The sequence below is a fragment of the Rhinatrema bivittatum genome, chromosome 4, assembly GCF_901001135.1.
Source record: "Rhinatrema bivittatum chromosome 4, aRhiBiv1.1, whole genome shotgun sequence".
Taxonomy (NCBI): Eukaryota; Metazoa; Chordata; class Amphibia; order Gymnophiona; family Rhinatrematidae; genus Rhinatrema; species Rhinatrema bivittatum.
In genome coordinates this window covers 108,800,651-108,826,271 of record NC_042618.1, presented here as the reverse complement: position 1 = coordinate 108,826,271, position 25,621 = coordinate 108,800,651, and the positions used below count along the sequence as shown (strand labels likewise).

Here is a 25,621-nt window from a genome sequence, read left to right as displayed (position 1 = left end):
TATTTACATGATAACTGTTCATCTATCCGATGCCTAGCCGCAGCCATTATCACCTCTAAAGGAAAGCCACCTGCTCTGAGAAAATATACAGAATCTTAAAGAGTTCAACTTCTTTACACTTCAGCCTTTCAAAAAAAAAAAAGTCCTCCCAAACTATGAAAGTCAGTGACTAGCATCTCATTTTGTGGAGTAGTGAAGAAGCAAAATTTTACTATGGAGGAAGTCATCGCCCGGCTGACATAAAATGATAGTGAGGACTCCTGCAGCTCTGAAAGTGCAATGCACGAGGAGGATGCCAATTATGTTCTCTGAGCCTGAAAGTGTATCCGGCACTTACAAAAAGGAGGTGCCAATTCCTCAGGAGATCCCCATCCTTGGAGCAGGACAAGTGAGAGGAGATTCACATGGTCCTGTTGGCAGAGGTGGAGGGACAGGAAGAAATAGAGGCAGACCGCCAGCAACACAAACAGAGGCAACAGCTGACATCCCAAATGCTACCACTAAGAGAAAGAGGAATGGCTGTGGCAGAAAAAGGCACAAGACAGGCAGCACAAATGTAGGATTCAGGACATTGTGTATGAATGTGCTGGCTTCGTGCAGGACATCCAGTGGGTTAAACTATTATTGGCTGTGCATATTGTGTGTTGTTTTATAAGGCTGGTATTTATTTGTGAGTGTTGAGAATTGTGTGTGTTTAAGGAAAATAGACTTTGGATTAAATGTAGGCGTTAGTGTAACCCCACCTTCCCAGCCCTGGGGAGTATTGGGGTAGCTCTGCCAGGATGGGGTATCACACAGTTTCTTATGGCGTCGGGGGCAGAATCACCTGCAGGGCACAAACTGGGCTGAAGACACTCTCCAAAAAATTCCAATGTCCACACTTTACTTGTGCTCTAAAAAATAATTTATTTTAACACACAATAGCTTAGCAGGAAACAACACCTTACCAAAATCACAGTCCATTTCTGTTGTCATGGCACAGACAAATGTAGTCAAATAGCCACAGTTCAATTCTTTTCCCTCCACCTCAAAATTCACTCACATTTCTCTTATTCCTTATTTTCCTCAGTCCTTGGGGAACCCACCATAGTTTATACACATTCTCTCACCAACAATGTTCCTCAAATTATTTTTCCCAAAAGTCTCTCCTCTAGGGCAAGTACTTTCTTTCCTCACACACCCTAAAGTCTCTTTCCCAAAATCTCAGAACGGGCACCCAGGGAACTCACCCCTGCCTGCAGGAAGATGCAGCTCTTGGCTCACTCTGGAACTTCTCACAGGCAACCCTCTGCTTGGGCGATGCAAGCTTCCAACATATCTCCTACTTCACAGACACTGCCACAATTCTTACTTCTGGAAACCTTGGGGCTCCTCCACTGCTGCAGTCACTCCAGTACCTGTAGGACTTCAGAACAGGTACTGGCTGTTTCTCTCTTCAGTCTCTCTCTCTCTTTGTAGCTCGGCTCCGTCTCTGATGATATCATCGGGGATGGCACCTTAGCTCTCTCCATACCACACATTCACTGGCTCCTCCAGACATTCACTGGCTCCTCCAGACTTTCCACAAGGGCTAGTAGAGCCCCCTCAGTCTCCTCCCTTCACTGCTGTCTAACTCTAAGCAAACTGGAACAGCTCACAATTCTTTTCCCCAACTGGGTAACACAGGAAATAGCACCATACCCCTTTCACTCCACACTGCTGGCTTGGCTCCTTCAGGCTCTGCTCCCTTATTCCCTTCCTCAGACAACCAGCACCTTTGCCATGTACATCAATAGTTTTTATACCACACTGTCTCACTTACCAATTGGCTCAGAGTCATCCTGACTCATACCACTGGCACACACCTTTTTGGACTTCTTCTGACCTTAAACTTGGAAACTTCCCCAAGTTAAAAATATAGGATAAACTTTTCTCACCTTTGAGCAAATCCCACAAGACATACCTCCTAAGAGATGGGCTACTGTGATTCTCCTTCCATGCTATCCATTCCTTTGTTGTCCCTTGACTGAACTTTTTCACTCAGCGCACTATCAAACTGTGGAATCTCTTGCCAGAGGATGTGATCAAAGTGACTAGCACTGTGGGGTTAAAAAGAGATTTGGACACGTTCCTGAAGGAAATGTCCATAATACATTATTAGCCAGGCAGACAAAAGAAAGCAATTGCTATCCCTGGGAGTGAGTAATAGGAATTAGATCTACTTTATGGGAACTGCCAGGTATTTACAACCTGGATTGGCCACTGTCGATGGATCTTGGTCTGACCCAGCATAACAAGCCTTATGTTCATAAGAATAAGAAACATATTTCCTTTATGTATAAGGGAAACATGTTTCTTATTTTTTACAACTGAGCTATTATTTACTGTGAGAGAGACAAACAGAGAAGCCTGTCACATCAGAATGTGGAATGAGGGACATCTTCACGCAACCCAAGAGTGCACAAAAATAAAGGTTAACAAATAAAAACAAAAAATATATATATAAGGTGATACCTTCATTGGACTAACTTAATACATTTCTTGAATAGCTTTTGAGAGCTAATGATCTTAGTCCAATAAAAAGGAATCGCCTTACATTTTTGGTTGTGTTTTTACTTGTTAACCTTTATTTCTGGCACTCAAGTGGATTAACACAGCAACCACTTCACAATCCAAGAGTGGAAGAAGGCAGACAACACTGAGATTAAGACTTATATTGGCCTACCATGATTGAGTGACTTGCGTCTTTGCAGTCACAAAGTGCTGGAGCAGTTATAATCTGTATGCTCACAATGAGCCTTCAGCAATTTCAGGAAATCTCAAAATTCCTATACTTTGACAATAAAGCAACTGAAAAAATATTATGTACCAGGGATAAACACACCCCAGCAAATGAGCAACTGGTAGGCTTCAGGGATCGCTGTCCATTCAGGCAGTACATGCCCAGTAAGCCATTGAAGTATGGACTCAAAATATGGTGGTGTTGCAATATCGCAACATCATGTCCATTGAATGTCTGTGTAGGAAAAGAACCTGGGGAGAAATAGCACACTTACTTAAGAGCCCATATTGTTAAGGAACTTGTCAGTCCATAGTACAAGAGTAGAAGAAATGTGGTTGGTGACAATTTTTTCACTTCCATAGACCTTGCAGAAACACTACTGGAGAAGGATATGACGTATCTGAGCATGATAAGGAAGAATAAATTGGATTTTCACAATGAAAGGCAAGGAGGGAGCCATGATCATCACATTTTTGGTTTAACATGGACCTCACCTATGTTCCCCAAAAAGTCAAAAGCCATACTATTGCTTTCTATGATGCATCATGATGCATCTGTAGCAGGGGTGCTAAAGAAATTGGAAATAATTCTATACTATAATAAAAATAAAGGCGTGGATAATTTAGACCATTTGATATGCATTGCAACTTGCAAGAGAAGAACTAGCAGATGGTCACTGATTCTCTTTTTCAATCTAATTGATGTGTGTTGGGGAGCAGGGCATTGCAAGTTTTCTAGTCTGAATTGTTTTCCAGAGCAGATCTCCTAAAGTTATATTCTGAGCCACTGGGGTTCATTACCAATAGTGCCCTTGTTTTAACTCCTTAAGCTAGGGACAGAGAGGTGGAGATTGTGAGGAGGCACCATTCAATACTATCCTTCTCTGAGAGAGACCTGGGATGGCCGTCCGCCTGGTAAGGAAATGAAAGCAGCTTCTCTTCTCAGCTTTGAAGGTTGTGAAGTTTTGATTTTGAAGTTAGAGGAAGTGCAGGAGGTTTTACCTGATTTTGATTTTTGGGCCTACCTTTTAGGATTCAGGGAAGCTCTGCCTGGTGTCCTTGGGCAAGTTCAGGGAGCTGCTCTTCCACTCCACTCTCTGGCTGGTAGGATTTGCTTTCTGGGTTATTTTGGGCTTTTGCTGAATTTTTCTTTGTAAGAAGCTGTGAGACCCCTGTGTGTTGCCTGGAGAGAGGTCACGGGGGGAGGCTAGGATAGGGAAGACTTGCCCATCTGCAACCTCCTAGAGGACAGAGGTATGGTGGTGACCTGCTGAAGAGATCTTCTGATGTTTTTTGACTTAGTCTTTGGGAAGAGATTTTATGTTAGAAGATCTGGAAGGAAGAGTGTTTCTGTCCCCTTTCTGCCCTGAAAGAGGAATATCAGAAAGCTGCATGTTTCTGAGTGGATCCTGGCCACCGAAGGATTAGAAACTAGACTTTTTGAGAACTGTGAACAAGACCAAACTAAAACTAATTCTGAGGATCCCCAATTGGAGTCTTCACCTCTTGGAGAGAGGAAATTGGGATTTTCTGTATATAGATTGTGTTACCATTTTTACTGGTATTGGAGGAGTTTTTCCTGCTCACACAAGGATACCTTGTCCACTTGGGAATCTCATTTATCCATGCCCTGGTAATAAGAGACCCTTACAGAGATAGAGGAAGATCTGCGAACAGCAAAGATCAAACTGTGGTGCTAACAACTGTTTGAACACTCAACTCCAAGCCTTCTGCATGTTATTGGAAAAGAAATACAGTGTCACTACTGTCGCTTCGGGCCTTGAAGGAGACATCCTTCTCCCCACCAGCAAAGAATCTACATCCTGGAGAAAGAGACTTGTGTAAGAGCTAGAGCGAGTGGATCCAGCCCCCTAAGAAAATTCAAACGAGCTTCCACCTGTTAAAAAATGGTTTCTCCTTTATGCTGTTTAAGATAACAAGACTTTGTTATTGTTAATATTATACTGATAAGATAATAAGACTATATTATTGTTGTAATGTAAAGATAATTGGACCCTGTTGTTGCTCCATAAAATTTTATGATGCACTATAAAATTCAAACGAGCTTCCACTTGTTAAAAACTTTTACTCCTTTATACTGTTAAAACAACAAGACCTCATTATTGTTAATATTATACTGTTAAATTAATGACTTTTATTGTTATGATGTAAAGATAATTGGACCTTGTTACTACTGTTGTCAAATTATCCCTTGAGTTATTATGTAAACCGATGTGATATTCTTTAATCGAACTTCGGTATAGAAAAACAAACAAACAAACAAGTAAATAAATAAATAAGAATTATAAATTCTTTCATGGCCTCCACGATGTTAAGTCATCACCTGGAGAGGGTGTTACAGTTAGATGCAACATATTTCTCTTGGATCTGTGGGAGCAGCTCATAGACAAGCAGATCCAAAGGAGACTGCAAGATCTTCAACGTCTCAGAGCGTCAGTAAGGTTTGCAAATTGGGCTACAAATTTGCAAAAAAGGCCTCCTTTGGAATAGCCAAGAACTCAGGAACACCGCACCTTCTGCCCCACAACATCAGATCGCAAATTATGCACGAAATGTGATGTATGCTAGAGATGTGAATCGTGTGATCGATCGTCTTAACGATAGATTTCGGCTGGGAGGGGGAGGGAATCGGATCGTCGCAGTTTGGGTTTTTTAAATATCGTGTAAATCGTGTAAATCGAAAACCGGCACACTAAAACATCCCTAAAACCCACCCCGACCCTTTAAAATAAATCCCCCACCCTCCCGAACCCCCCCAAAATGCCTTAAATTACCTGGGGTCCAGAGGAAGGGTCCCGGTGTGATCTTTTACTCTCGGACCTCCAGTGCGTTGTAGAAATGGCGCCGGCGCTACGTTTGACCTGTCATATGACAGGGCAAAGGTAGCGCCGGTGCCATTTTGTTTTTTTGTCCCCCGACGGCAGGAGCGTAGGAGATCGCTCCCGGACCCCCGCTGGACCCCCAGGGACTTTTGGCCAGCTTGGGGGGACCTCCTGACCCCCACAAGACTTGCCAAAAGTCCAGCGGGGGTCCGGAATGACCTCCTGCAGTCGAATCGTGTTGCCGTATGGCTGGCGCCATTTTGCGCAAAATGGCGCTGGCCATTTTTCCGTACGGAAAAACGATTCGCGTGCAGGAAGTCATTCCCGGACCCCCGCTGGACTTTTGGCAAGTCTTGTGGGGGTCAGGAGGCCCCCCCAAGCTGGCCAAAAGTCCCTGGGGGTCCAGCGGGGGTCCGGGAGCGATCTCCTACCGCAAATCGTTTTTCCATATGGAAAAATGATTCGCGTGCAGGAAGTCGTTCCCGGACCCCTGCTGGACTTTTGGCAAGTCTTGTGAGGGTCAGGAGGCCCCCCCAAGCTGGCCAAAAGTCCCTGGGGGTCCAGCGGGGGTCCGGGAGCGATCTCCTACACTCCTGATGTCGGGGGACAAAAAACAAAATGGTGCCGGCACTACCTTTGACCTGTCATATGACAAGGCAAAGGTAGCGCCAGCGCCATTTCTACAATGCACCGGAGGTCCGAGAGTAAAAGATCACACCGGGACCCTTCCTCTGGACCCCAGGTAATTTAAGGCATTTTGGGGGGGTTCGGGAGGGTGGGGGATTTATTTTAAAGGGTCGGGGTGGGTTTTAGGGTTGTTTTAGTGTGCCGGTTTTCCCGCCCTCCCCCTTCCCTCCCCTTCCCCCGATTTACGATATTTTGACGATAAATCGGGGGAATTGTTATTGTATCGCGGCTCTAACGATTTTTGACGATTTAAAATATATCGGACGATATTTTAAATCGTCAAAAAACGATTCACATCCCTAAATTGTGTGCCATTGATTTGGCTGTACAAGGCATGTAAACACATTCAGGCCGATGCAGTATCGTTGTGTAAAAAATGTTTGTCCAAACTGGGCGCAAGTTTTTTGAATGCACGCACATCTGGCTCTCCTGGGCACTCGATGCAATAGACAAATGTCCTGCTGCGCTGAAAGGGACGCAATATGGATAATCTGTGTGTCTCTCTAGCACTCTGCATCGGGCTCCAAGGAGAGTGGCTATGAGTCCACAACAGCCTGGCCAGAGTTTCCTCCCCACCCAACCCCTGGCAGAGCTGTTCTCGATTGGTCCTTTCCACTGACACTTGTCAGTGAAAAGAACCAATCCCCTTTCAAGACAGCCTTCTGAAAGGGGATTGGTTCTTTCACTGACATGTGACAGTGAACGGATCAATCGGCAGTAAATGAAGGACCAGAACTTGGGGATGCTGCTTTCTGTGGTTCCTCCTAGTGTATTGCAACAATACTAATAATAGGAGGAACCACAGAAAGCAGGATTTTGTTTTTGTTCAGTCTTTGAGCATGGCATGATTCTGCTTTCTGTGGTTCCTCCTATGTATTATCGCGATGATACTAATAGGAGGAATCACAGAAAGCAGGATTTCTTTTTTTCATGATCCTTGAGTGCAGCATACTTTAATGCCTGCTCCAGAGCAGGCGTTAAATTTGCCGTGTTAAAATGGGCGCTTTGCCTCGTGGCAATTTTTGGCATTGCAGGGTAATAGATAATAGCCTCATCTACATGGAATTTGCATGAGCTGAGCGCTATTAGCTATGCACTCAAATGGACATACATTTTGGATGCCATGTCCCCGTATTGCACTGGGTGTAAGTCTAGCATATCTAAAACGCATGTCCAACCGCGTGATAAGTGGCGCACTGACCTGAGCACCCGATATTGCATACGCCTGAATGATGAGGTCTGAAATAAAGAATGGGCTGAGCTGTGCTATTGTAACAGTTTAAATGTTTTTCCTATAATGTTTAATTTTATATAAGTGTTATTAGTGTTAATAGGTTCTTAGATAAATTTATGACCTGTTAGCTTAATAAATAATGTTTTCTGCTTTACATCAGTGTCATTCTTGATGGTTAAAATGTTTCCCTTAATGATATTAAATGTGGTAAAATCACAACCATGGGGGTAGAATTAACCTGCATGTTAAACTTTATTACAAAGGTCCCCTTACTATGGTTCCTATAAACTGAATAGAACTGAGAGCTGTGTGTTTATATTTCTTCTCAATCTTTCTTTTCCTAGGTCACTTCTTGTACCTGCGAGTACAGAACCAGCAGGAGGATGGTGCTGCCAGTGTATGCAGTGCTCGTCTGCCTGCAGTGGTGTCCAGCAAAGACTGCCAGGTACTAGAATTTTTCTTGCTTTTTTTTTTTTTTTAATATGAGTTACAGTAAAAGTGTCCCTGTATGGCAAGCGCCTTCTCAGTCTCTGGTTCCTGTGCAACAATTCACTTACTTCAGGGCTTTAACTGTGATCAGAATACTTTTTTTTTTCTTGTTTTCAAGCCTCAAAGGAGCTGTGAACACTACATTCACCCTTATTTAAAAAGCTATCCTAAGCTGTCACTTCCATTGGCATGCATGAGCTGATTTCTTCATGCTGCTGCCCCCATTGCTTCCTGTACAGGTCCAGTTTGCAGTCTATATCTATGGGAATTACAATGGAACCATCTCACTGACTGTGGTGGAGGAATGCACGGTCCCGGGGAACTCCTGTCTTGTGTGGGAGAGAATGGGAAGCTGGGCTGACCAGTGGTTCATTGTAACGAGACAGCTGCCGGAGCTCCAGAACCGGTAAGGCAGAGGAGGGTCCATGCAAAAAAACACAATGCTTTTCTGGGTCCACAATTAGGACTCCATTTCTGAATGGGGCAGCTCAAAGTGATGGATTGGGTTGACCCCGCAACTGTGCAGGCAGGTGCAGGGGTCACAATACTTTCAGGTGCCTGTCCCAGGCAGATGGAGAGGAAGGGAAGTTTGAAGGCATTCTTGTCCAGTTCAGGCTCTGCAATGAATAAGTAATGCTCAAAATCTGTTGGACACGGTCATTCTGATTTTCCGGGATCTTAGTAATCCTGTCGCTGATCATGATCCCACATCCCAGCCCCACGCATCAGCAAGCAGCAGGACAATAGATAGGGATTCCTACAGAAAGTGAGTAAAGAAATGCAATAAGCACATCCACTGACATTTCTGATATGTATAAAGTAAAACAAGCTCCCCATTAAAGTGAAAAATCATGTGTTAGTAGAAAGAAGCAATGCAGCTAAAAAGCTTTTTAGAAGGAACAAAATGTTATTTTGTTAATTAAGGGATTACTTTGCATAACTGCCGCTGTGCTAGTGACATATTTAACCAGGTTCAAAATAATATTTATGCTTGTAGAGAGCCAACATGGTCATTTTTATTGTGACCTGGTTTCTGCCATTGTATGTACTAAGAAATGCATGCATGACACTCCCAGCCTGCACAATGTGTTTGGTAGGCAAAGCCGAACATTTTGGAGTTAATTTTGTAACAGTTCACATAAGAAATTCAGCAACAAAGCGAACTTACACACTAGTGAAATATAAGTAAATAAGAAGAACATAAGAACTTGCCAAACAGGGTCAGAGTGAGGGTCCATAGGGACCGGCATCCTGTTTCCAACAGTGACCAATCCAGATTACAAGTATTTAGCAAGTAACCAAATAGTAAATAAATCCCATGTTACTAATGCTGGTAAGTTAAGGCAGCGCAAGCTTGTCTCGCGCCACCGGTTATAACATCGGAAAACTGCAGGAAGCGGGTAGAGGAGCTGGGGGGGGGGGGGGGGTGAAGGTAACCGATGGCGATGGCAACAATTTGAATTGCTGTCTTGCCATTGGCTGCCTCATAGGAGCATCAGGTTTTGGCGCGGCTCAGGATCACAGTCAGCGATCAGCAGCAAGGCAACTAGCAGATCCTGCTTTTGCTCTGCAGCTTTTCCTGGTTTTTTGGAGGTTTTTCTCCATCGTGGGCAGTGCGGCGTCCCTCCGGTGGCAGTATGAAGCGTGCGAAGGTACGCCTTGCACCTCCCTTTCCTGCCGCGGCGGCTGGCCGACCTCCGGTGCTAGCAGACCAACCTCGTCTGGGTGGGCCGTGGCTCCCTCGTCCATGCCCCTTCCAGTGAGTGGAAGCAGTGGCCCCCCCCCCCTCACTCTCCGGCCCTCCTGCCGGCGATTTCCCCCACCCCACTGGCCCCCCCTGCCCGCACACCCCCCTTACAAGTATCAGATTCAGGGAGAGTGGCCTGGAGTTGGCTGACGTTCCAGTTTTTGCTTCAGCCGCGCCCCCCCCCCCCCCCCCCAGGCATTCCCTCGCCTAGTGCCTCGTCTTTGGGCTCTGTGGATGGATGAGATCTTATTAAATGCCTCTGGCGGTGAATTTTTGTTTCCCAGCACCCCTACTATCTGCCCTGCCCCCACTTTGCGTGCCACCCCCGCAGTTTTTGCCCACCCTGCCTATACCTCTGAGCCTTTAACTCAAGGCATGGTTTCGTGAGGCACACCACACCCGGACCCCCTTAGTGCCGGTGCGCTGTGGTAAGGCGGCGCCCAGATGCGGTGCAGGCAAAGGTAAGGCCCCACTGCCCAGAAAGAGGACACGTGTTCAGAGTTTTGTGGCGGCGTCAGGATATGGTGAGCAGGCTTGCACTTCATCTATTCCTCCCCCCATTGGCCAACCACGGAGTAAGAAAGCCAATAGTGAGGGAAGGCGGGGAAAGCACCCAACTAAGAGGCCAGTAGCAGAGGCGTGGCGGTCTAGAGCTAGCGGTATGACAGCGGGCTCAGGCTGCTCGCCCGGTTATATTGGGGAAGTCACAGCGGCAGGGCGATATGGGGCCATAGGAGGTACACCACCTGAGTTGATAGCTGATATTTTGGGGCATTATGTGGGTACCCGCTTCGGGATAGTACCCCTATTGCCGGTAGGGGAGGGCCTTTGGAGAGGGGCAGGGTCGTGGGTTGGCCTCTGGATTACGGGTGTGAAAAAGAGGCCAGAGTTTTTTCACCGGGCTGTTGGTAGTCAGAGCGGCCATGGGGATGATAGCCTTGCAAGGGACCAGGCAGGCACACTTCTGGTTACCGGAGGGCAGGGTAAGGCGACAAGCAGAAAAGGTCTGGTGAGAAGGGGTGGTGCAGAGTGGGGGTATCTTCTTTTCCAGATGCAGCGGATGAGGTGTTTCTGGGAAGTTCGCAGCAGGAGGCATGGAGAGATAAAGCATTCCCACAGGGTCAGGAGGTCCACTTTCCACGAGGGGCGACAGCAGCGATGCATCCAGCTGAGGTTCCGGGCGGCGGAATGGCGGGTGCAAGGTCAGGTAAGACAGAGGGCGAAGAAGAGCAAGGAGCTCGGGCACTGGCAAAGCGGAAAAAGAGGGCTAGATCTAGTAGTTTGTCTTCGAGTTCGTCTTTGTCGTCATCTAGCTCTAGGGAGTCAGGGCCATTTCAGCACGCTGTGTTAGCGGAGGGTCCTAAACAGGATATGGGACATCCAGCACTGGCATCTTTAATGGAGTTGTGGGAGGAGGTTCCTAAGCGTCTTGTTAGGTGGATTCGTAAACGCAAATTCGTGAATATTTTCAAATTATTATTAGGAAGACGAGGGGGGCAAGAAGGACAAAAAGAAAGCTAAGAAGAAGAGTAAACGTGAGGGCTCAGGGCCAAAGATTTCAAAAAATATAGTTAATTGGGTGTGGGGTTTCCTAAGATTGGCTAGTGTGGTAGGGCATTTCGACCTGATCCAATATGGTTCATTGCTGTCCTATGCTGACAGCATACTGGGTGCAATCAAGGACTATGAAGGTTGGGCTTGGCTCAACTATGATGAGAAGTTTCGTGATAAAATGGTGGGGAATAGATTTATGTCCTGGGGCACTCAGGACATTCACCTTTGGTTAACCCAGATGACCAATAAGGGTGGTAACACAGCTAAAAGTGTGGGAGCTGGGGCAGGGGGGAGTGGCAACCCGGTTGGGTACGGGACTGGCAGTGGTAAGGGAGGTTCCTTTCGAGGGCAAGGGAGTGTTAGAAAGTTCGAAGTGGGGAACAAGGTATCAGTGGGAGGGTCAGACATCTGCTGGCAATTTAATAAGCTCACATGTCTTCCCAGAGTGCAAGTTCAGGCATGCGTGTGCTTCATGTGGAGGAGCGCATCCTGCCACGAAGTGTCCAAAGGGGCAGAGTACCGCCACTAATAAAGGCGGAAAGTTATAAGGTCTTGAGGCAGAAGGCGGATTCACCAGTTGTTGTCTCTGTGTTAAAGGATTGGTTACGGTTTTATCCAGATGCGGCGGCAGCTAGTTTTTTAAGTATTGGTTTCAGTGTAGGTTTTCGTATCCCGTACGAAGGTCCCGGTTTTGGGGGTCAAGCGTGGAACACTAGGTCGGCGTCGCAACTGGCAGAGATTGCCAGGGAGAAACTGCACTCGGAGATCCAGTTGGGGCGGGTTGTTGGGCCATTTGATACTCCGCCATTTGAGCAGATGCATTTGTCTCCGCTGGCGGTCATACCAAAGAAGGCACCGGGAAACATCAGGTTGATTCTGAATCTATCTTATCTAGATGGGTCATCCATAAATGACTTTATTCCGCGCCGAGAGTGTACAGTAAGATATGCTTCCTTTGATGCAGTGGTTGCTTTAGTGAAAGGCACGGGAAACGTGGCTTTACTAGCTAAGGCGGATATAGAATCAGCTTTTAGGCTGTTACCCATTCACCCAGAGAGCTTTCCATTGTTAGGTTTTGTTTTTGAGGGGTGTTATTTTGTTGATCGTTGTTTGCTCATGGGTTGCGCGATTTCATGCTCATTCTTCGAGGCTTTTAGTATCTTCATACAATGGGCCACTATGCAGTATACAGGGTGTGGAGATGTTGCACTATTTAGACGATTTTTTGTTCGTGGGACTTAGTCAGTCAAGTGTTTGTCAAGATCAGTTAGACGGTTTTCTGGAGGTAACACGTTCATTAGGAGTGCAGATCGCACAGGACAAGACTGAGGGACCAGCTACTAGGCTTACTTTCTTAGGTATCGAATTGGATTTGGTCGGAATGGTGCGTTTGCCTTTAGACAAGGTGGTCAGGTTGAAGGACTTGGTGAAGTCTGTTCGAGGGTCGACCAAGGTGACATTAAGGCAGATGCAGTCATTAATCAGTTCGCTTAATTTTGCATGCCGTGTGATTCCGATGGGTCTGACAGTCATTCGTCAGCTATCTGCGAGAACTGCAGGTGTGAAAGTGGGACATCATTTTATCCAGGTGACACGTATATTGAAGGACGAACGGGGGGTATGGGAGGGTTTTTTAGAGTCGTTCAATGGAGTTTGAATTATGCAAGACGGGGAGGTGTCCAACAGGGAATAGGAGTTGTATTCTGATGCTTCTGGGGCATTTGGTTTTGGGGTTTATTTTCAGGGGCAATGGTGTGCCCACGGCTTGGGAGGAGGAGAGTATCACCAAGAATATCACATTCTTAGAGTTGTTTCCCATAGTAGTAGCGTTAGCTATCTGGGGGAATAGACGCAAGAACAAAAGAGTGGGTTTTTGGTGTGACAACTTGGAGGTGGTTCAGGTGATTAACAGGCAGTCTGCCAGATATTTACGAGTCTCAATGTTGCTGAGGGAGTTAGTATTCCTATGTTTGCATTGGAATGTGATGATCACGGCTAGGCACGTCCCTGGTAACCAGAACTCGATTGCTGATGCTCTTTCTTGTTTCAAGTGGGATGTCTTTTGGGCATTGGCGCCACAGCTGAGTTTGACGGGAGAGCCATTCCCGGAGTATCTATGGCATCTTGGCAGTCGGAAATGTGGAGATTGATTCAGCAATCCATGGCACCGGCCACATGGAAGTCGTATCTGGTGAGCAGAGGAGTAATGTCTTGTTTTTTGCAGACTTTGGGATGGAGTGGATGGATGGTGAGTGAATGCAATATTGTCCAGTTCATATTGTGGACAAGATGGGCTGGTTATTCACTGGCGTCCGTGCATTCTCATTTAGCAGGCTTTTCCTTTTTTCAGAAATTGGGAGGTTGGGGAAATCCTGCCATCAGTTTCTTAGTGAAGCGGGTGTTAGGTGGATGGGGGAGAGTATGCGATAGGGAGGGGAATAAAAGGTGACCCATTCGGTATGCGGATTTGCTGCTGATAGCTGAGCAAGTGGCAAAGTTTTGTTGGTCTCATTATGAGGTACTGCTGTTTAGAGCAGCATTTTCACTGGCGTTTTTTGGAGCAATGTGGGTTAGTGAACTGTTGGCCAGATCCAAGGTGAATGCCTCTGGGGTTGGGCTTCTGGCTCAACATGTATGGGTTTACGAGAATACGGTTACACTGTGTATTCACAAATCTAAGGTGGATCAAAGAGGTAGAGGTCACTGGATCTTGTTAGTTCAAGCGCGTGATGCGCTGGTATGCCGGTACGTGGCACGCAAGCGTTTGTCTGGGTGAGGCCGGAAGTTCCAGGCTCTGTTTCGGTACATGCTGATGGCACGCCTTTGACCATTTTTCAATTTTCAAAGGTTTTGAAATGGGTGGTTGAAGGTTTAGGCTGGAAAGCAGAATACTTTACACTGCATTCCTTCCGTATAGGAGCGGCGACTACCGCTGCGGAGTTAGGGTTACCAGTAAGGATGAGTCAGTCTATTGGGCGATGGAAATCTAATGAATACCAGTCGTATGTTTGGAAATGAGGATCCAAGGGGTGGTGGGGGGGGGGGGGGGGGGGGGGGTAGTTTTGAAAGAGGCTAATGTGGTTCTTTTCTTTGCAGAACCAAAGGGGGTTCCATGCGATCAGGAATGTGCTTGGGTCGTGGGCCATTCCTTCGTTCACTGGGCTCAGCGTCGGGCAGAGAAGTGTTCGTACGGAGAGCATTTGAATTTGAATACCAGGAAGTGGACAATTCGATGGTTTAACAGGAGGGGCATGAAATGGGGGGGGGGGGGGAGGTTGTTATCTTTCCTGCAGGGGCTTGTTAAAATATGGGGTGTACCATGGCTTCTTATTATTCATTTGGGGGGCAATGATATTGGGGAATTTTCTTGTCGGGACTTGGTAGCGCAAATGAGGAAAGACTTGGCCTGCATTATGAACGGGATGCCAAGTACTAGGGTGGGTTGGTTGGACATAATCGTGCGAATTCAACATCATTCTGAGCCATTGTGGAAAAGGGGTGTGAAAAAATTGAACCGACAGATAGGTAAGTGGATGTTAAAACAAGGCGGTTTTTGGGTGCGACATGATTGGTCGTGGCAGGTGTTGGGAGGTTTATTCCGTGCTGATGGGGTACACCTTTCAGATGTTGGCATTGACTTATTTAACAATGCTTTGCAGGAAGAATTTGAACAACAAGTTAGGAATGTGAAGGGGCCGCAGAGGGGGAACAAAGACAACCAAGGTTGTCTTTGTTTGTGGCGGAAACCCGAGCCCTAAGTGGCGAAGTGTTGTATTGTATTGTAAATAATAGTTGCTACCTGTAATTTATAGTTGCAATGCTCGTTCCACCCTATTTCCCCCCCCCCACCCGTTCCCCCTATATCAGCAAAACTTCTGCCGCCGCTACTTTAAATAATAGTTACATTGTTCTTGTTCTAAGCTCTTCTTATCCCCGCCCCAGTTGTGCCTCTCCCTGTTCAATGTACTTGTGTTGTAAATTATATATTTACCAATATGATGTTCCCACGAATATCTGTATATAAAAACGTTAAATACATAAATAAATAAATATTGTAAAGGGCATTGGAGGTGGGGGGAGAATCTTATGTAGTTTGGGGCTGCTACTGAACAACGGGAAGGTCTATGAGCAAGGGGGGAGGCTGATGCTCAGGCCGTGCGCTTACCCTCGCTGGGGCAGCGGTGGGGTAGAGATAGGGGAGTGACGACGTAGTCTTACCACTGGGACGTGGTGGTAAGTGAAGTGGAACAAGAAGAAGGTGAGGGCAGTGTTTTTTTGTATTAATGTACATTAAGTTGGAGGGGCTCAGGTTATGCTATGTAATAAACTGCAGCCTTGGTTTTTAAAGCCATACAGGTGTTCTGTGTTTTGTACTGGGGGGAGGGGAGGTGGTAGCGAGCTGCATGTTTTGCTTCCCTATGTTATAAGTAGTGGCTATTCCCTAAGGAGTCGATTTTAAAAGGCACTTGCGTGCGTCCATGTGCGTGCGGTTCCCAGCGCGTGTACATGGACGCGCCGATTTATAACATGTGCATGTCGGTGCGTGAATGTTATAAAATATGTTTCCCGCGTGCACATTTTAATGTCTGCATGCGCACGTGCAGGCGGGTGGCCTGCTCCGCACATGGGGGACTGGGAGCAGACTGGGAGGGAACTTCCCTAATCCTAACCCTACCCTTCCTACCTTTTCCCCTCTCCTCCCCGACCCCTAAACCTACCTTAGCTATCCCCAGTTTTTTTATTTTAATACTTATTGCTCCTCCAGAGCAGAAGTAAACTCCGCATACTGGCCAGTTGCCGGTGCACGCATCCCTGGGCAGCATGTAATGGCTCTGTCCCGACCCACGTCCCGCCCCTCCCCGCCCAGATCCTGCCCCCCAGCCCATTCCTTTCTTCTGGCCTGGCACTTCTGCACACACCAGGAGTTACATGCATGGCCAGGCTCTTTCTAAAACGTATGCGGTGCACTCAGGGCCCGGTCACACGCATAATCCTCGGTTTTTATGTGCGCAGGGCTTTTAAAATCCAGGCTTAAGTCAACTTGATTAGTATCAGTTTATGGACTTCTCTTCCAGGAATTTGTCCAAACCTTTTTTAAACTCAGCTATGCTAACTTCCTTAACCACATCCTCTGGCAATGAATTCTAGAGCTTTAATTGTGCGTTGACTGAAAAACAAGTTTCTCTGATTTGTTTTAAATGTGCTATTTGCTAAATTCATGGAGTGCCCCTTAGTCCTTATATTATCTGAAAAAGTAAGTAACTGACCCTTATTTACCATTCTAGTCCTTTCAGGATTTTATAAATCTCTGTCATATCCCCCTCAGCCGTCTCTTCTCCAAGCTGAACAGCCCTAACCTCTTTAGCCTTTCCTCATACGGGAGCCGTTCATTCCCTTTATCATTTTGGGCGCCCTTCTGTGTACCTTTTCCAGTGCAACTATATCTTTTTTTGAGATGTGGCAACTAAAATTGCACACAATACTCAAGGTGTGGTTTCACCATGGAGTGATATAACGTTATTATGGCATTCTCCATTCCTTTCTTAATGATTCTGTTTGCTTTTTTGACTGCCGACGATTTCAATGTATTTATTTATTTATTTTAAAATATTTAAATCCCGCACCCTCCAAAGTTTAAGGCAGGGTACAGGAACACATACATAAAAATTGGAACATTAATGAAACAAATACAACACTAAGATGCCTAGATCTTTTAACTGGGTAGTAACTGCTAATATGGTACCTTACATCATGTAACTACAGCGTGAGTTACTTTTCCCCATGTGCATCACCTTGCACTTGTCCACATTAAACTTCATCTGCCATTTGGATGCCCAATCTTCCAGTTTTGCATTTATCACCATCCACTTGTGATTTAACAACTCGGAATAATTTTGTCTCATCTGTAAATTTGATCACTCTTCATTCTCTTTTTCACTTTGAAAATTACCCCACCAAAACTACCTGCACACAATAACACCTGCTGATTTGTTCGCAGAGATTTTTCAGAAAAGTTTTCAAACGCCATCCTAAAAATGGGAACGCCTCCCTGTCAATCTGCTTAAAAGTACACATACTATGGAACCCCTGCGAGTACTTTTAGCCAAATAGCGTGAGGGTCATTTTCAGACAGTTTATCCTGTGTAAATGGCTTTGTAAATTGTCCTCTGAAAGACTGCTAATGAGCCGGTACTCTACAGCTCAAAGGGTGGCTTTGTGACGTTACTGGCTATCAGAGATCCCCATTAGACCTCAAGTCTGTCTGCTATGATAATTTTGTCCTATTATTAGAAGCAAGTCTGTGACAAGATTAGATAGTTAATATACTGTACCAAGCACTAAGCATTCTAAAGCTTGACTCTCTCTGCCATAAATTATAGGGAACGGAAGACAGTAGATGCTATCTCCGTGTGCTTTTAATGATTTTCAGATATTCTAAGCATCTAACTCGTTTATTCATGATGCTAAATTTAAAAAAGCAGCTCAGCTTCACTGTGTTTTATTTTCAACTAGCTGAACCCTGCCACACGTTGCTGTGGCTGAGCCTGGTTAAGTTGAAAAAACAGAACAGAGCAGTAAAGGTTACAGTTTGTGTGGTTTTTTTTTTTTTTTTTGTACCCCAAATGAACAGCACCAGCAAAGAATAGTTTAAATATGCAAGCACACCTTCCTAGCCCCCCCCTCCCCCAACCCGGCGAAATAGAGCAACCCACGCTACAGCCCTCCTCTTGGGAGATGTGGAGAATGAGTGCCCCCCCCCCTGTGAAAAACGCGCGGCGGAAAATAAGAACGGTCCCCCACCATGCTCTTCCCCGGCTACCTGTGTAAACTGCCAGCCGGTGGCGAGGGTGTGTGCTAGGGTTTGTTCCGCCGGCTGCCATGTCGCAAAACTTCACCGGTGAAAGTGGTGCGTCAGGATTCCTGACCTAGTAAGGGCAAATGTCCGCTGAGGATATGACGCCGACGAGCTCTTGCCCTTACTATGTCACATGGTGTACCGACGTTGTTGTTGTCTCCGTATAGCATAGTAAGGGCAAGGTCCGCCAGCGCCATTTTTGTTGCTGGCATCCGACGGCCCTACTGAATGCGATGTGTCCCGGACCGTTCCTGTGGTGCCGGCGGAGAAGCACGGACTTGTTTCAGGTGTAGTGTGTGATCGGAGTGCAGTGCGTGGGTGGGTGGAAGAGGGTACTTTAATTTAAATTCGGAGGGTGTGTGAAATGCGTGGCTTCCCAATGTAGCAGCCAGGAATTCGTGTTTTGGTGTGTTTTGGGAGGGTGGGTGAAGTAAGTGACATTGGCAGGCGTGTGGGTGGGGGTGTGTGGTGTGATGAGTGTGGATTTCTGTGTGTTATGAGGGAGTGTGAATGAAAGACAATAGCCCTGTGTGGGGGTGGGGTGTGGTGTGTGAGTGTGTGTGAAAGGTGTAAGAGGTTGCGCTTGCACTGATGGCCACCAGATGTCGCTGTTTTGTGTAAGCAATTTTTAAACTTGTATTACCTGTCACAGGTGTGACCTATATGTAATGTAAGTGTATAAGATCCTTCCCGTATGGGAAGTGAATGTTGTGTGCAAATTTGAACCCATTCGGTTAAGCGGTTGGCGATATTAGCGATGACGTACAAACTATTTAACATTTTTATTTATATAGATTCCTGAAGTATGGCACATTGTCCAGGGCATACATGCACCCTGCGTGCTTCCATCCCTGCCAGCTCCTAGATGAATAGCTTACTGCACGGTCGTCTGACTGTATGCACTCAGAGGTATCCGGACTTAGGTAGTGCTGCTAACATTATTACTTCTTCCCTTCTAGATGGATTCGCATAAGGACAGAACTTGGGCTTGCCAATGTTCATTCAAGACTTTCACCAAATTGCTATTTGTTTGTTAATTCATCCACTTCTTTCAAACACTGTCCATGTTTCCCAGATCGGCACCATATTTTTTTAGTATAGAAAAGGAAAGAAATAGAATAACCCCACGTAAAATTGGTTTCCTTAGATAAGAAAACCACTTAGCCAGACAGATCCTGTCTAATTTGCGGTATATAAATTCTTTTAAATAAATAAATTAATTAATTAATAAATAAGGAGGACGGAAAGGATTTTCAGCTGTAATCATCTCCTTAGATTCCTTCTCTGCAACTGTGTCTGTGTCATTAGGAATCAGTAGGGATGTGCAAGCAAAGTTTTTTGGTTTGGTTCATTCTTTTTGTTTTCAGCCAGGTTTTTTGGGGGCTGAATTTCATTTTGAGGGCTATATTTGATTTTTTTCAGGATTTTCTTTTTGGCAAATAGTGTACGTAGGGGTAATTTTGAAAAGGATTTACATACTTAAAACTGAGTTTTACATGTGTAAATACACTTTTCATGTGTAAGTGGGCTTTTGAAAATTATTACAATGTGGGCCGGATTTTAAATGCCCTGCACGCGTAAATCCGGCCGGATTTATGCGCGCAGGGCCCTCGCGCGCCGGCGTGCCTATTTTGCATAGACCGCCGGCGCGTGCACAGCCCCGGGATGCACGTAAGTCCCGGGGCTTCGTAAAAGGGGCGGGGAGGGGCGTGTCCGGGGTCAGGGGGCAGTTCGGGGCGGGACCGGAGGTGTGGTGCCGGCCTGGGGGTGTGGTCGAGGCCTCTGGACCAGCCCCCGGGTTGGGTGATGGCACGCCAGCAGCCCGCTGGCGCGCGCAGTTTTACGTCTGCTTTCAGCAGGCGTAAACCTGCCAACAAAAGGTAGGGGGGGTTTAGATAGGGCCGGGGGGGGGTGGGTTAGGTAGGGGAAGGGAGGGGAAGGTGTGGGGGGGTGGAAAGAAAGTTCCCTCCGAGGCCGCTCCGATTTCGGAGCGGCCTCGGAGGGAACAGGCAGCGCACGCCGGGCTTGGCGTGCGCAGGTTGCACAAATGTGCACCCCCTTGCGAGCGCCGACCCCGGATTTTATAAGATACTCGCGGCTACGCGTGTATCTTATAAAATCCAGCGTACTTTTGTTCGCGCCTGGTGCGCGAACAAAAGTACGCGCTCGCGCAAAATTATAAAATCTACCCCCTGTGAGTGCACTTTATGGGCCATATTTTAAGATGTACGCGCAGGCGTAGATTTGTGTGCACAACCCGGCACGCACAAATCTACGCCCAATTTTATAACATGCGCTTGTTAGCCTTGTAACTTTACTGCTGCTCCTGATGTCTACAGATCTCACATTTTTAGGCTTACACAACAGGGTGAGGGGTCTGGGTCAGCTGGAGGGCAAGAAGGATGAAGAACCAGAGGGTTCGGGATGACCTTGAGATTGTCTGGGCAAACTGATGGACTAGTTGGAAAAACTGGGAATGTCCCTCGGGCGAGCATGGTTTAAAATCCGCTTATCTACAAGTGTAAAGGCCAACAAAGTCCTATGGGAGATGCTTGAAGCAGGCTTGCTTGAGCAAACTTTTAAAATCAGGAGCATACTTATGTGCGGCAGGTGTATTTTAAATCTTACGCGCTTAAATGTGCTCATGGTTTAAAATGCAGTGTACATCTGCCCGCATGCCCATACGCGTGTTTTAAAATTGTACTGAAAAATAGCATTTATGCATGTAAGTAACTTGTACTCATGTACACGCAATTTTATAAACATGAAAAGTACATGGTTACTTTTGGTTTCGCGCGCATATTTACGTGCAAAAAAAAAAGGCAGTCTAGGGGTGTTCCAGGTCAGAGCCAATAGGTACACATGCAAATTGCTATTTCATACGAGACTTGTGCGCATAATTGTATACCTGCTAATTATCTTGTGCAGTTGATAATCAGACTCATCTATTGTTTACTGTTGGTTGGGTGGGAGGTTTGGGTGAACTGGGGGGGAGTTCAGAGTGAAGAATTAGAGAGGTCTCAATGACCTGAAGCAGTACTGGGTGAACTGGTAGAGGTTTGGCAACAGGGCGATTTCAATTAGACCTTCATGTTTTAAAATATGACTTTGACAGGTTTTATACAAGCAAGTTTAAGTTTTTTTCATATGTAAAATATAAGCTTATTTGTTTTTAAAATAGGCAGGAAAAGTATGTGCTTTCAATGCATTGCAGATTCTCACACGTAAGGAAGGATATGCGCATGTTGTAGAGTAGACATACGTGTATTTTATAATTGGCATCTATCTGATACGCGCAGGTTATAAAATATTCCGCGAGGCCATATACACCTATATATGGGACTGCAAAGAGTCATTTGAAAGTTATCCTCACTGCGCGCTATTTGCCAAAACAAAAAACCCAAAAATATTTGAGTTTTTTTGGAGTTACTGTGTATTAATTTTAGGGAAAATGAACTGAAACACGCTATTTTGGTTTGGATTCCCCATTTGTTTTAAACAAATGTACATCTGTAGAGGCCACCTATCCAAATGGAAGGCTACAATAGATCATGGAAAGATGCTGCTATGAGCAAGAAGTTAAGGTAGTCTATGTAGCACTTCAGTAGTCATGGATGATTAGAAATTTTCTGTGAGCTCCTGAGTTGCTGGCACCCTATGAATTGTGGCTAATTTATTTATAAAGAGGTCCATAGTCAAACGCCATTTAGACAGTTATGGCTTGCCCGGCTATATTCAGCCTGAATCTGATTATACATAACTGGCTAAATTTCAGATAGCCGTGTATATTCAGCAGCATGGCATAACCGCTGAATAGGCACCACTAGTTAGCTGGCTATGTATAACCGGTTAATTAGCACAGGCACACACTGTGTACAATTCTGGTCGCCGCATCTCAAAAAAAATATAGTTGCGATGGATAAGTTTCAGAGAAGGGCAACCAAAATGATAAAGGGGATGGAACAACTCCCCTATGAGGAAAGGATGAAGAGTTAGGGCTGTTCAGCTTGGAGAAGAGACGGCTGAGGGGGGATATGATAGAGGTCTTTAAAATCATGAGAGGTCTTGAACGAGTAGATGTGAATCGGTTATTTACACTTTCGGATAATAGAAGGACCAGGGGGCACTCCATGAAGTTAGCAAGTAGCACATTTAAAACTAATCGGAGAAAATTCTTTTTCACTCCACGCACAATTAAGCTCTGGAATTTGTTGCCAGAGGATGTGGTTAGTGCAGTTAGTGTAGCTGGGTTCAAAAAAGGTTTGGATAAGTTCTTGGAGGAGAAGTCCATTAACTGCTGTTAATCAAGTTGACTTAGGGAATGGCCTCTGCTATTACTGGCATCAGTAGCATGGGATCTTCTTGGTGTTTGGGTATTTGCCAGGTTCTTGTGGCCTGGTTTGGCCTCTGTTGTAAACAGGATGCTGGGCTTGATGGACCCTTGGTCTGACCCAGCATGGCAATTTCTTATGTTCTTAAATATGAATCCCTTGTTTTTAAAATTTATGTGCCTCATTATCTAGATATTTTAAGTGGTTTACAAGCAACATTCATAAATAAATAAAACACAAATACATAATAGAACATACAGCTACATCTTCTCAAAGAGGCTTAGAAATCAAATCCCAACTGTGGCTATTAAGTTTGATGTCCAGCAAATATTGGTTGATATGTGCGACTGATTTATTGTGCCCTCCAATATGAGGCTAATTTATACCACAATGTATTTTTAATGCTATAAAATTGATAAGTATTATTATTTATAAAGTTGCCTAGAAATGTGTTGTAAGCAGTCTCTATCTATTCTCTTGTTAACAAGGTTTTACCTGAAGTTGCTGGCATCCTGGAGCCAAAACTCAGTAGCCGACATTGCTGTGGACAATATCACCTTTGGACTAGACTGCTTCGGTGATGGTAGGTCAGGGGATTGCAAACTATTACAATTCTTCCAAGTACACAGAGCGGATAAATCATTTGTCCCAGCCACAATCAAATTGTAGATGAAGTTTTATGTTTATTTCTTACATATTGCATGCAGTCAGGTAAACCTATAGTCTTGCACTCTTATGTGATACTATCTAACATTCAACCAATCTTTTTTTTTTTTTTTTTTTTAATACTTATAACCCCTGTTCCACCAATTAGTCTTTTGCAGGGGCTCTCTTGGGAATGCAGGGCCATGTTCTGACCCATACCCCTGGGTTCTGATCCCAACAGGGAGAAAGGTAAAATCTGTCAAGGTCCTTAGGCTGTCTGGAGTTCTTCTACTATTTTCCATTAAAATAAACACGTTGCACACAGTCAGCTGTTATTCAAAAATTAGATTATTTTACTGGTCAACTTGATTTCAGATGACAATTTACAGCAGGTACGCTTTGGAATACTGCACTTCAATAGAAAAATAAAGTTCCAGTAAATAACAGTCACTGATAAATCTGCACTTCCTGCACTCTTAAAAGGGATGCTCTCTGGACGTTTCCCCTAAATAGCTGAATGCAAACTTCTTCCAGTAGGAAACTGTAAATTCCTCCTGATTCAACTTCAGATAAGCTTCTGTTGACAAACTCTTCCAATAGCAACTCTGCAAGTAGATTTTTCAATATAGCAGTATTCCAGTTGACTCCCACCAGAAATCCACTCTTCCAAACTCTTCCTTTGGATCACCTCTTGGTCCTTTCCACTCTTAAGATCTTCCTTCGATCCCAAGAAAATATCCCATATCCCAGAGCAAGCTCCTTAGACTATTTGTTCATTCCTCCCTGCTCTGTGCTCCTCACCCTCCCCAGTGGCCATCTTGCTTCCTGTCTGGATATGTATTTATACTCAGGCATTTTGTTATCTAATTGCCAGTTCTTATACTTGGCAAAGTTCCTGTTATCAGAACAGGAAGTCTTCATCGCTTCTTGTTTTTGACTCCAGCGTTCCTGGTTTCCTGGTGTACTCCAGTCTCCTGCTTTTTCCAGGTACCTGCTCACTTTCTGGCCATCAGCACCTGAGGGCTCAACCTGAGAGGAAGGTGGCTGGTGCAGCTGTTTTTGCCAGTATGTGCCTAGATTTCTCTACAAAGTGCTCTTCCATATATTTACCATTGTCTGTCTACACTTGCCTCTCCAGACTTCCATCCACTCATTCTATGGGGCAACCCAGTAACAACTGATCATTACAGGTAGCAAGTGACACCACCCCCCAAAAAAAAAAAACCCAACCCTGCCATGGCTGCCTCACTTTGCATCCAGACCAAGGGCCCCCAAACTAGAGCCCACCAGCAGGAGTAAAAAGACCTTTACAATAGCAAGGTTGACCAATGTGCCAGCAAGCTTACCACCTCCAGCTGGCAGGAGGAAAAAGGACTTACACACTGGTGTAGTTTACTAACATTCTGGTGGGATTCCCACCCACCACTGGCAGGAGGAAAAAGATCCATGTAGTGGCTCAGTTTACTGACATGCTGCTAAGATTCCAACTCCACCCATCAGTAGGAAGAAGACCTGTGCCATGGTACACTAAGTAACATGCAAAACAGGCAGTGTAAACAGCACACACATGTATTGAATATACAACAGAGGAATAATGTGTGGCAAACACTATACTAGTCAATATAACTCTATACAATAGATTTTTAATAGGTGCATACAAACACACCTTTGGTACACAATATATTCTTAAATATACATTCATAGAAGGACCCCGACACGGCCGTGTTTCGCATCAGGGGCTGCGTCAGGGGGACCGCAACTTCTAAGAGTCTGAAAGCTCAGTTCAGTGCAAGAGATCGTGGGTCGATTGTATGCAGTTGAATGAGTCTGTTAAACTTGCGAAGCAAAAAACTCTGAAGTGTTGAGAAGAGCAATGCACGGGACTTCAGGGCTCTTCTGAACACTTCAGAGTTTACGCTTCACAAGTTTAACAGACTCATTCAACTGCATACAATCGACCCACGATCTCTTGCACTGAACTGAGCTTTCAGGCTCTTAGAAGTTGCGGTCCCCCTGATGCAGCCCCTGATGCGAAACACGGCCATGGCGGGGTCCTTCTATGAATGTATATTTAAGAATATATTTTGTACCAAATGTGTGTTTGTATGCACCTATTAAAAATCTATTGTATAGAGTTATATTGACCAGTATAGTGTTTGCCACACATTATTCCTCTGTTGTACACTAAGTAACATGCCACTACAGTTAAATAAGAAGGGAGAATTAGAATGTATAGCACTGAATGAAGAGACATAACTGGCATCTCAGAGATCTGGTGGGAGGGGATAATCAATGGGACAGTGCGATACCAGGGTACAAATGATATTACAATGATAGGGAGGATCAAACTGGTGGGCGGAAGAGGGGAATAGTACTATATACTAAGGATGGTCTAGAATCAAAGAGGATAAAAATTCTGCAAGAGATCAAATGCACTGTGGAATCTTTATGGATAGAAATTCCATGTAGGATGGG

General features: G+C 45.3%; 1 protein-coding gene across 1 annotated transcript in view; it reads left to right on the top strand.

Annotated features, from left to right (window-relative positions):
- LTK (leukocyte receptor tyrosine kinase) overlaps nucleotides 1–25,621 on the top strand; it is a 170,968-nt gene that overhangs the window by 58,733 nt on the left and 86,614 nt on the right. The window contains exons 5-7 of the mRNA XM_029598654.1: nucleotides 7,869–7,969; nucleotides 8,253–8,419; nucleotides 22,990–23,084. Of these exons, the coding sequence (XP_029454514.1) occupies nucleotides 7,869–7,969; nucleotides 8,253–8,419; nucleotides 22,990–23,084 (363 nt within the window). The remainder of the gene's footprint in view (nucleotides 1–7,868; nucleotides 7,970–8,252; nucleotides 8,420–22,989; nucleotides 23,085–25,621) is intronic.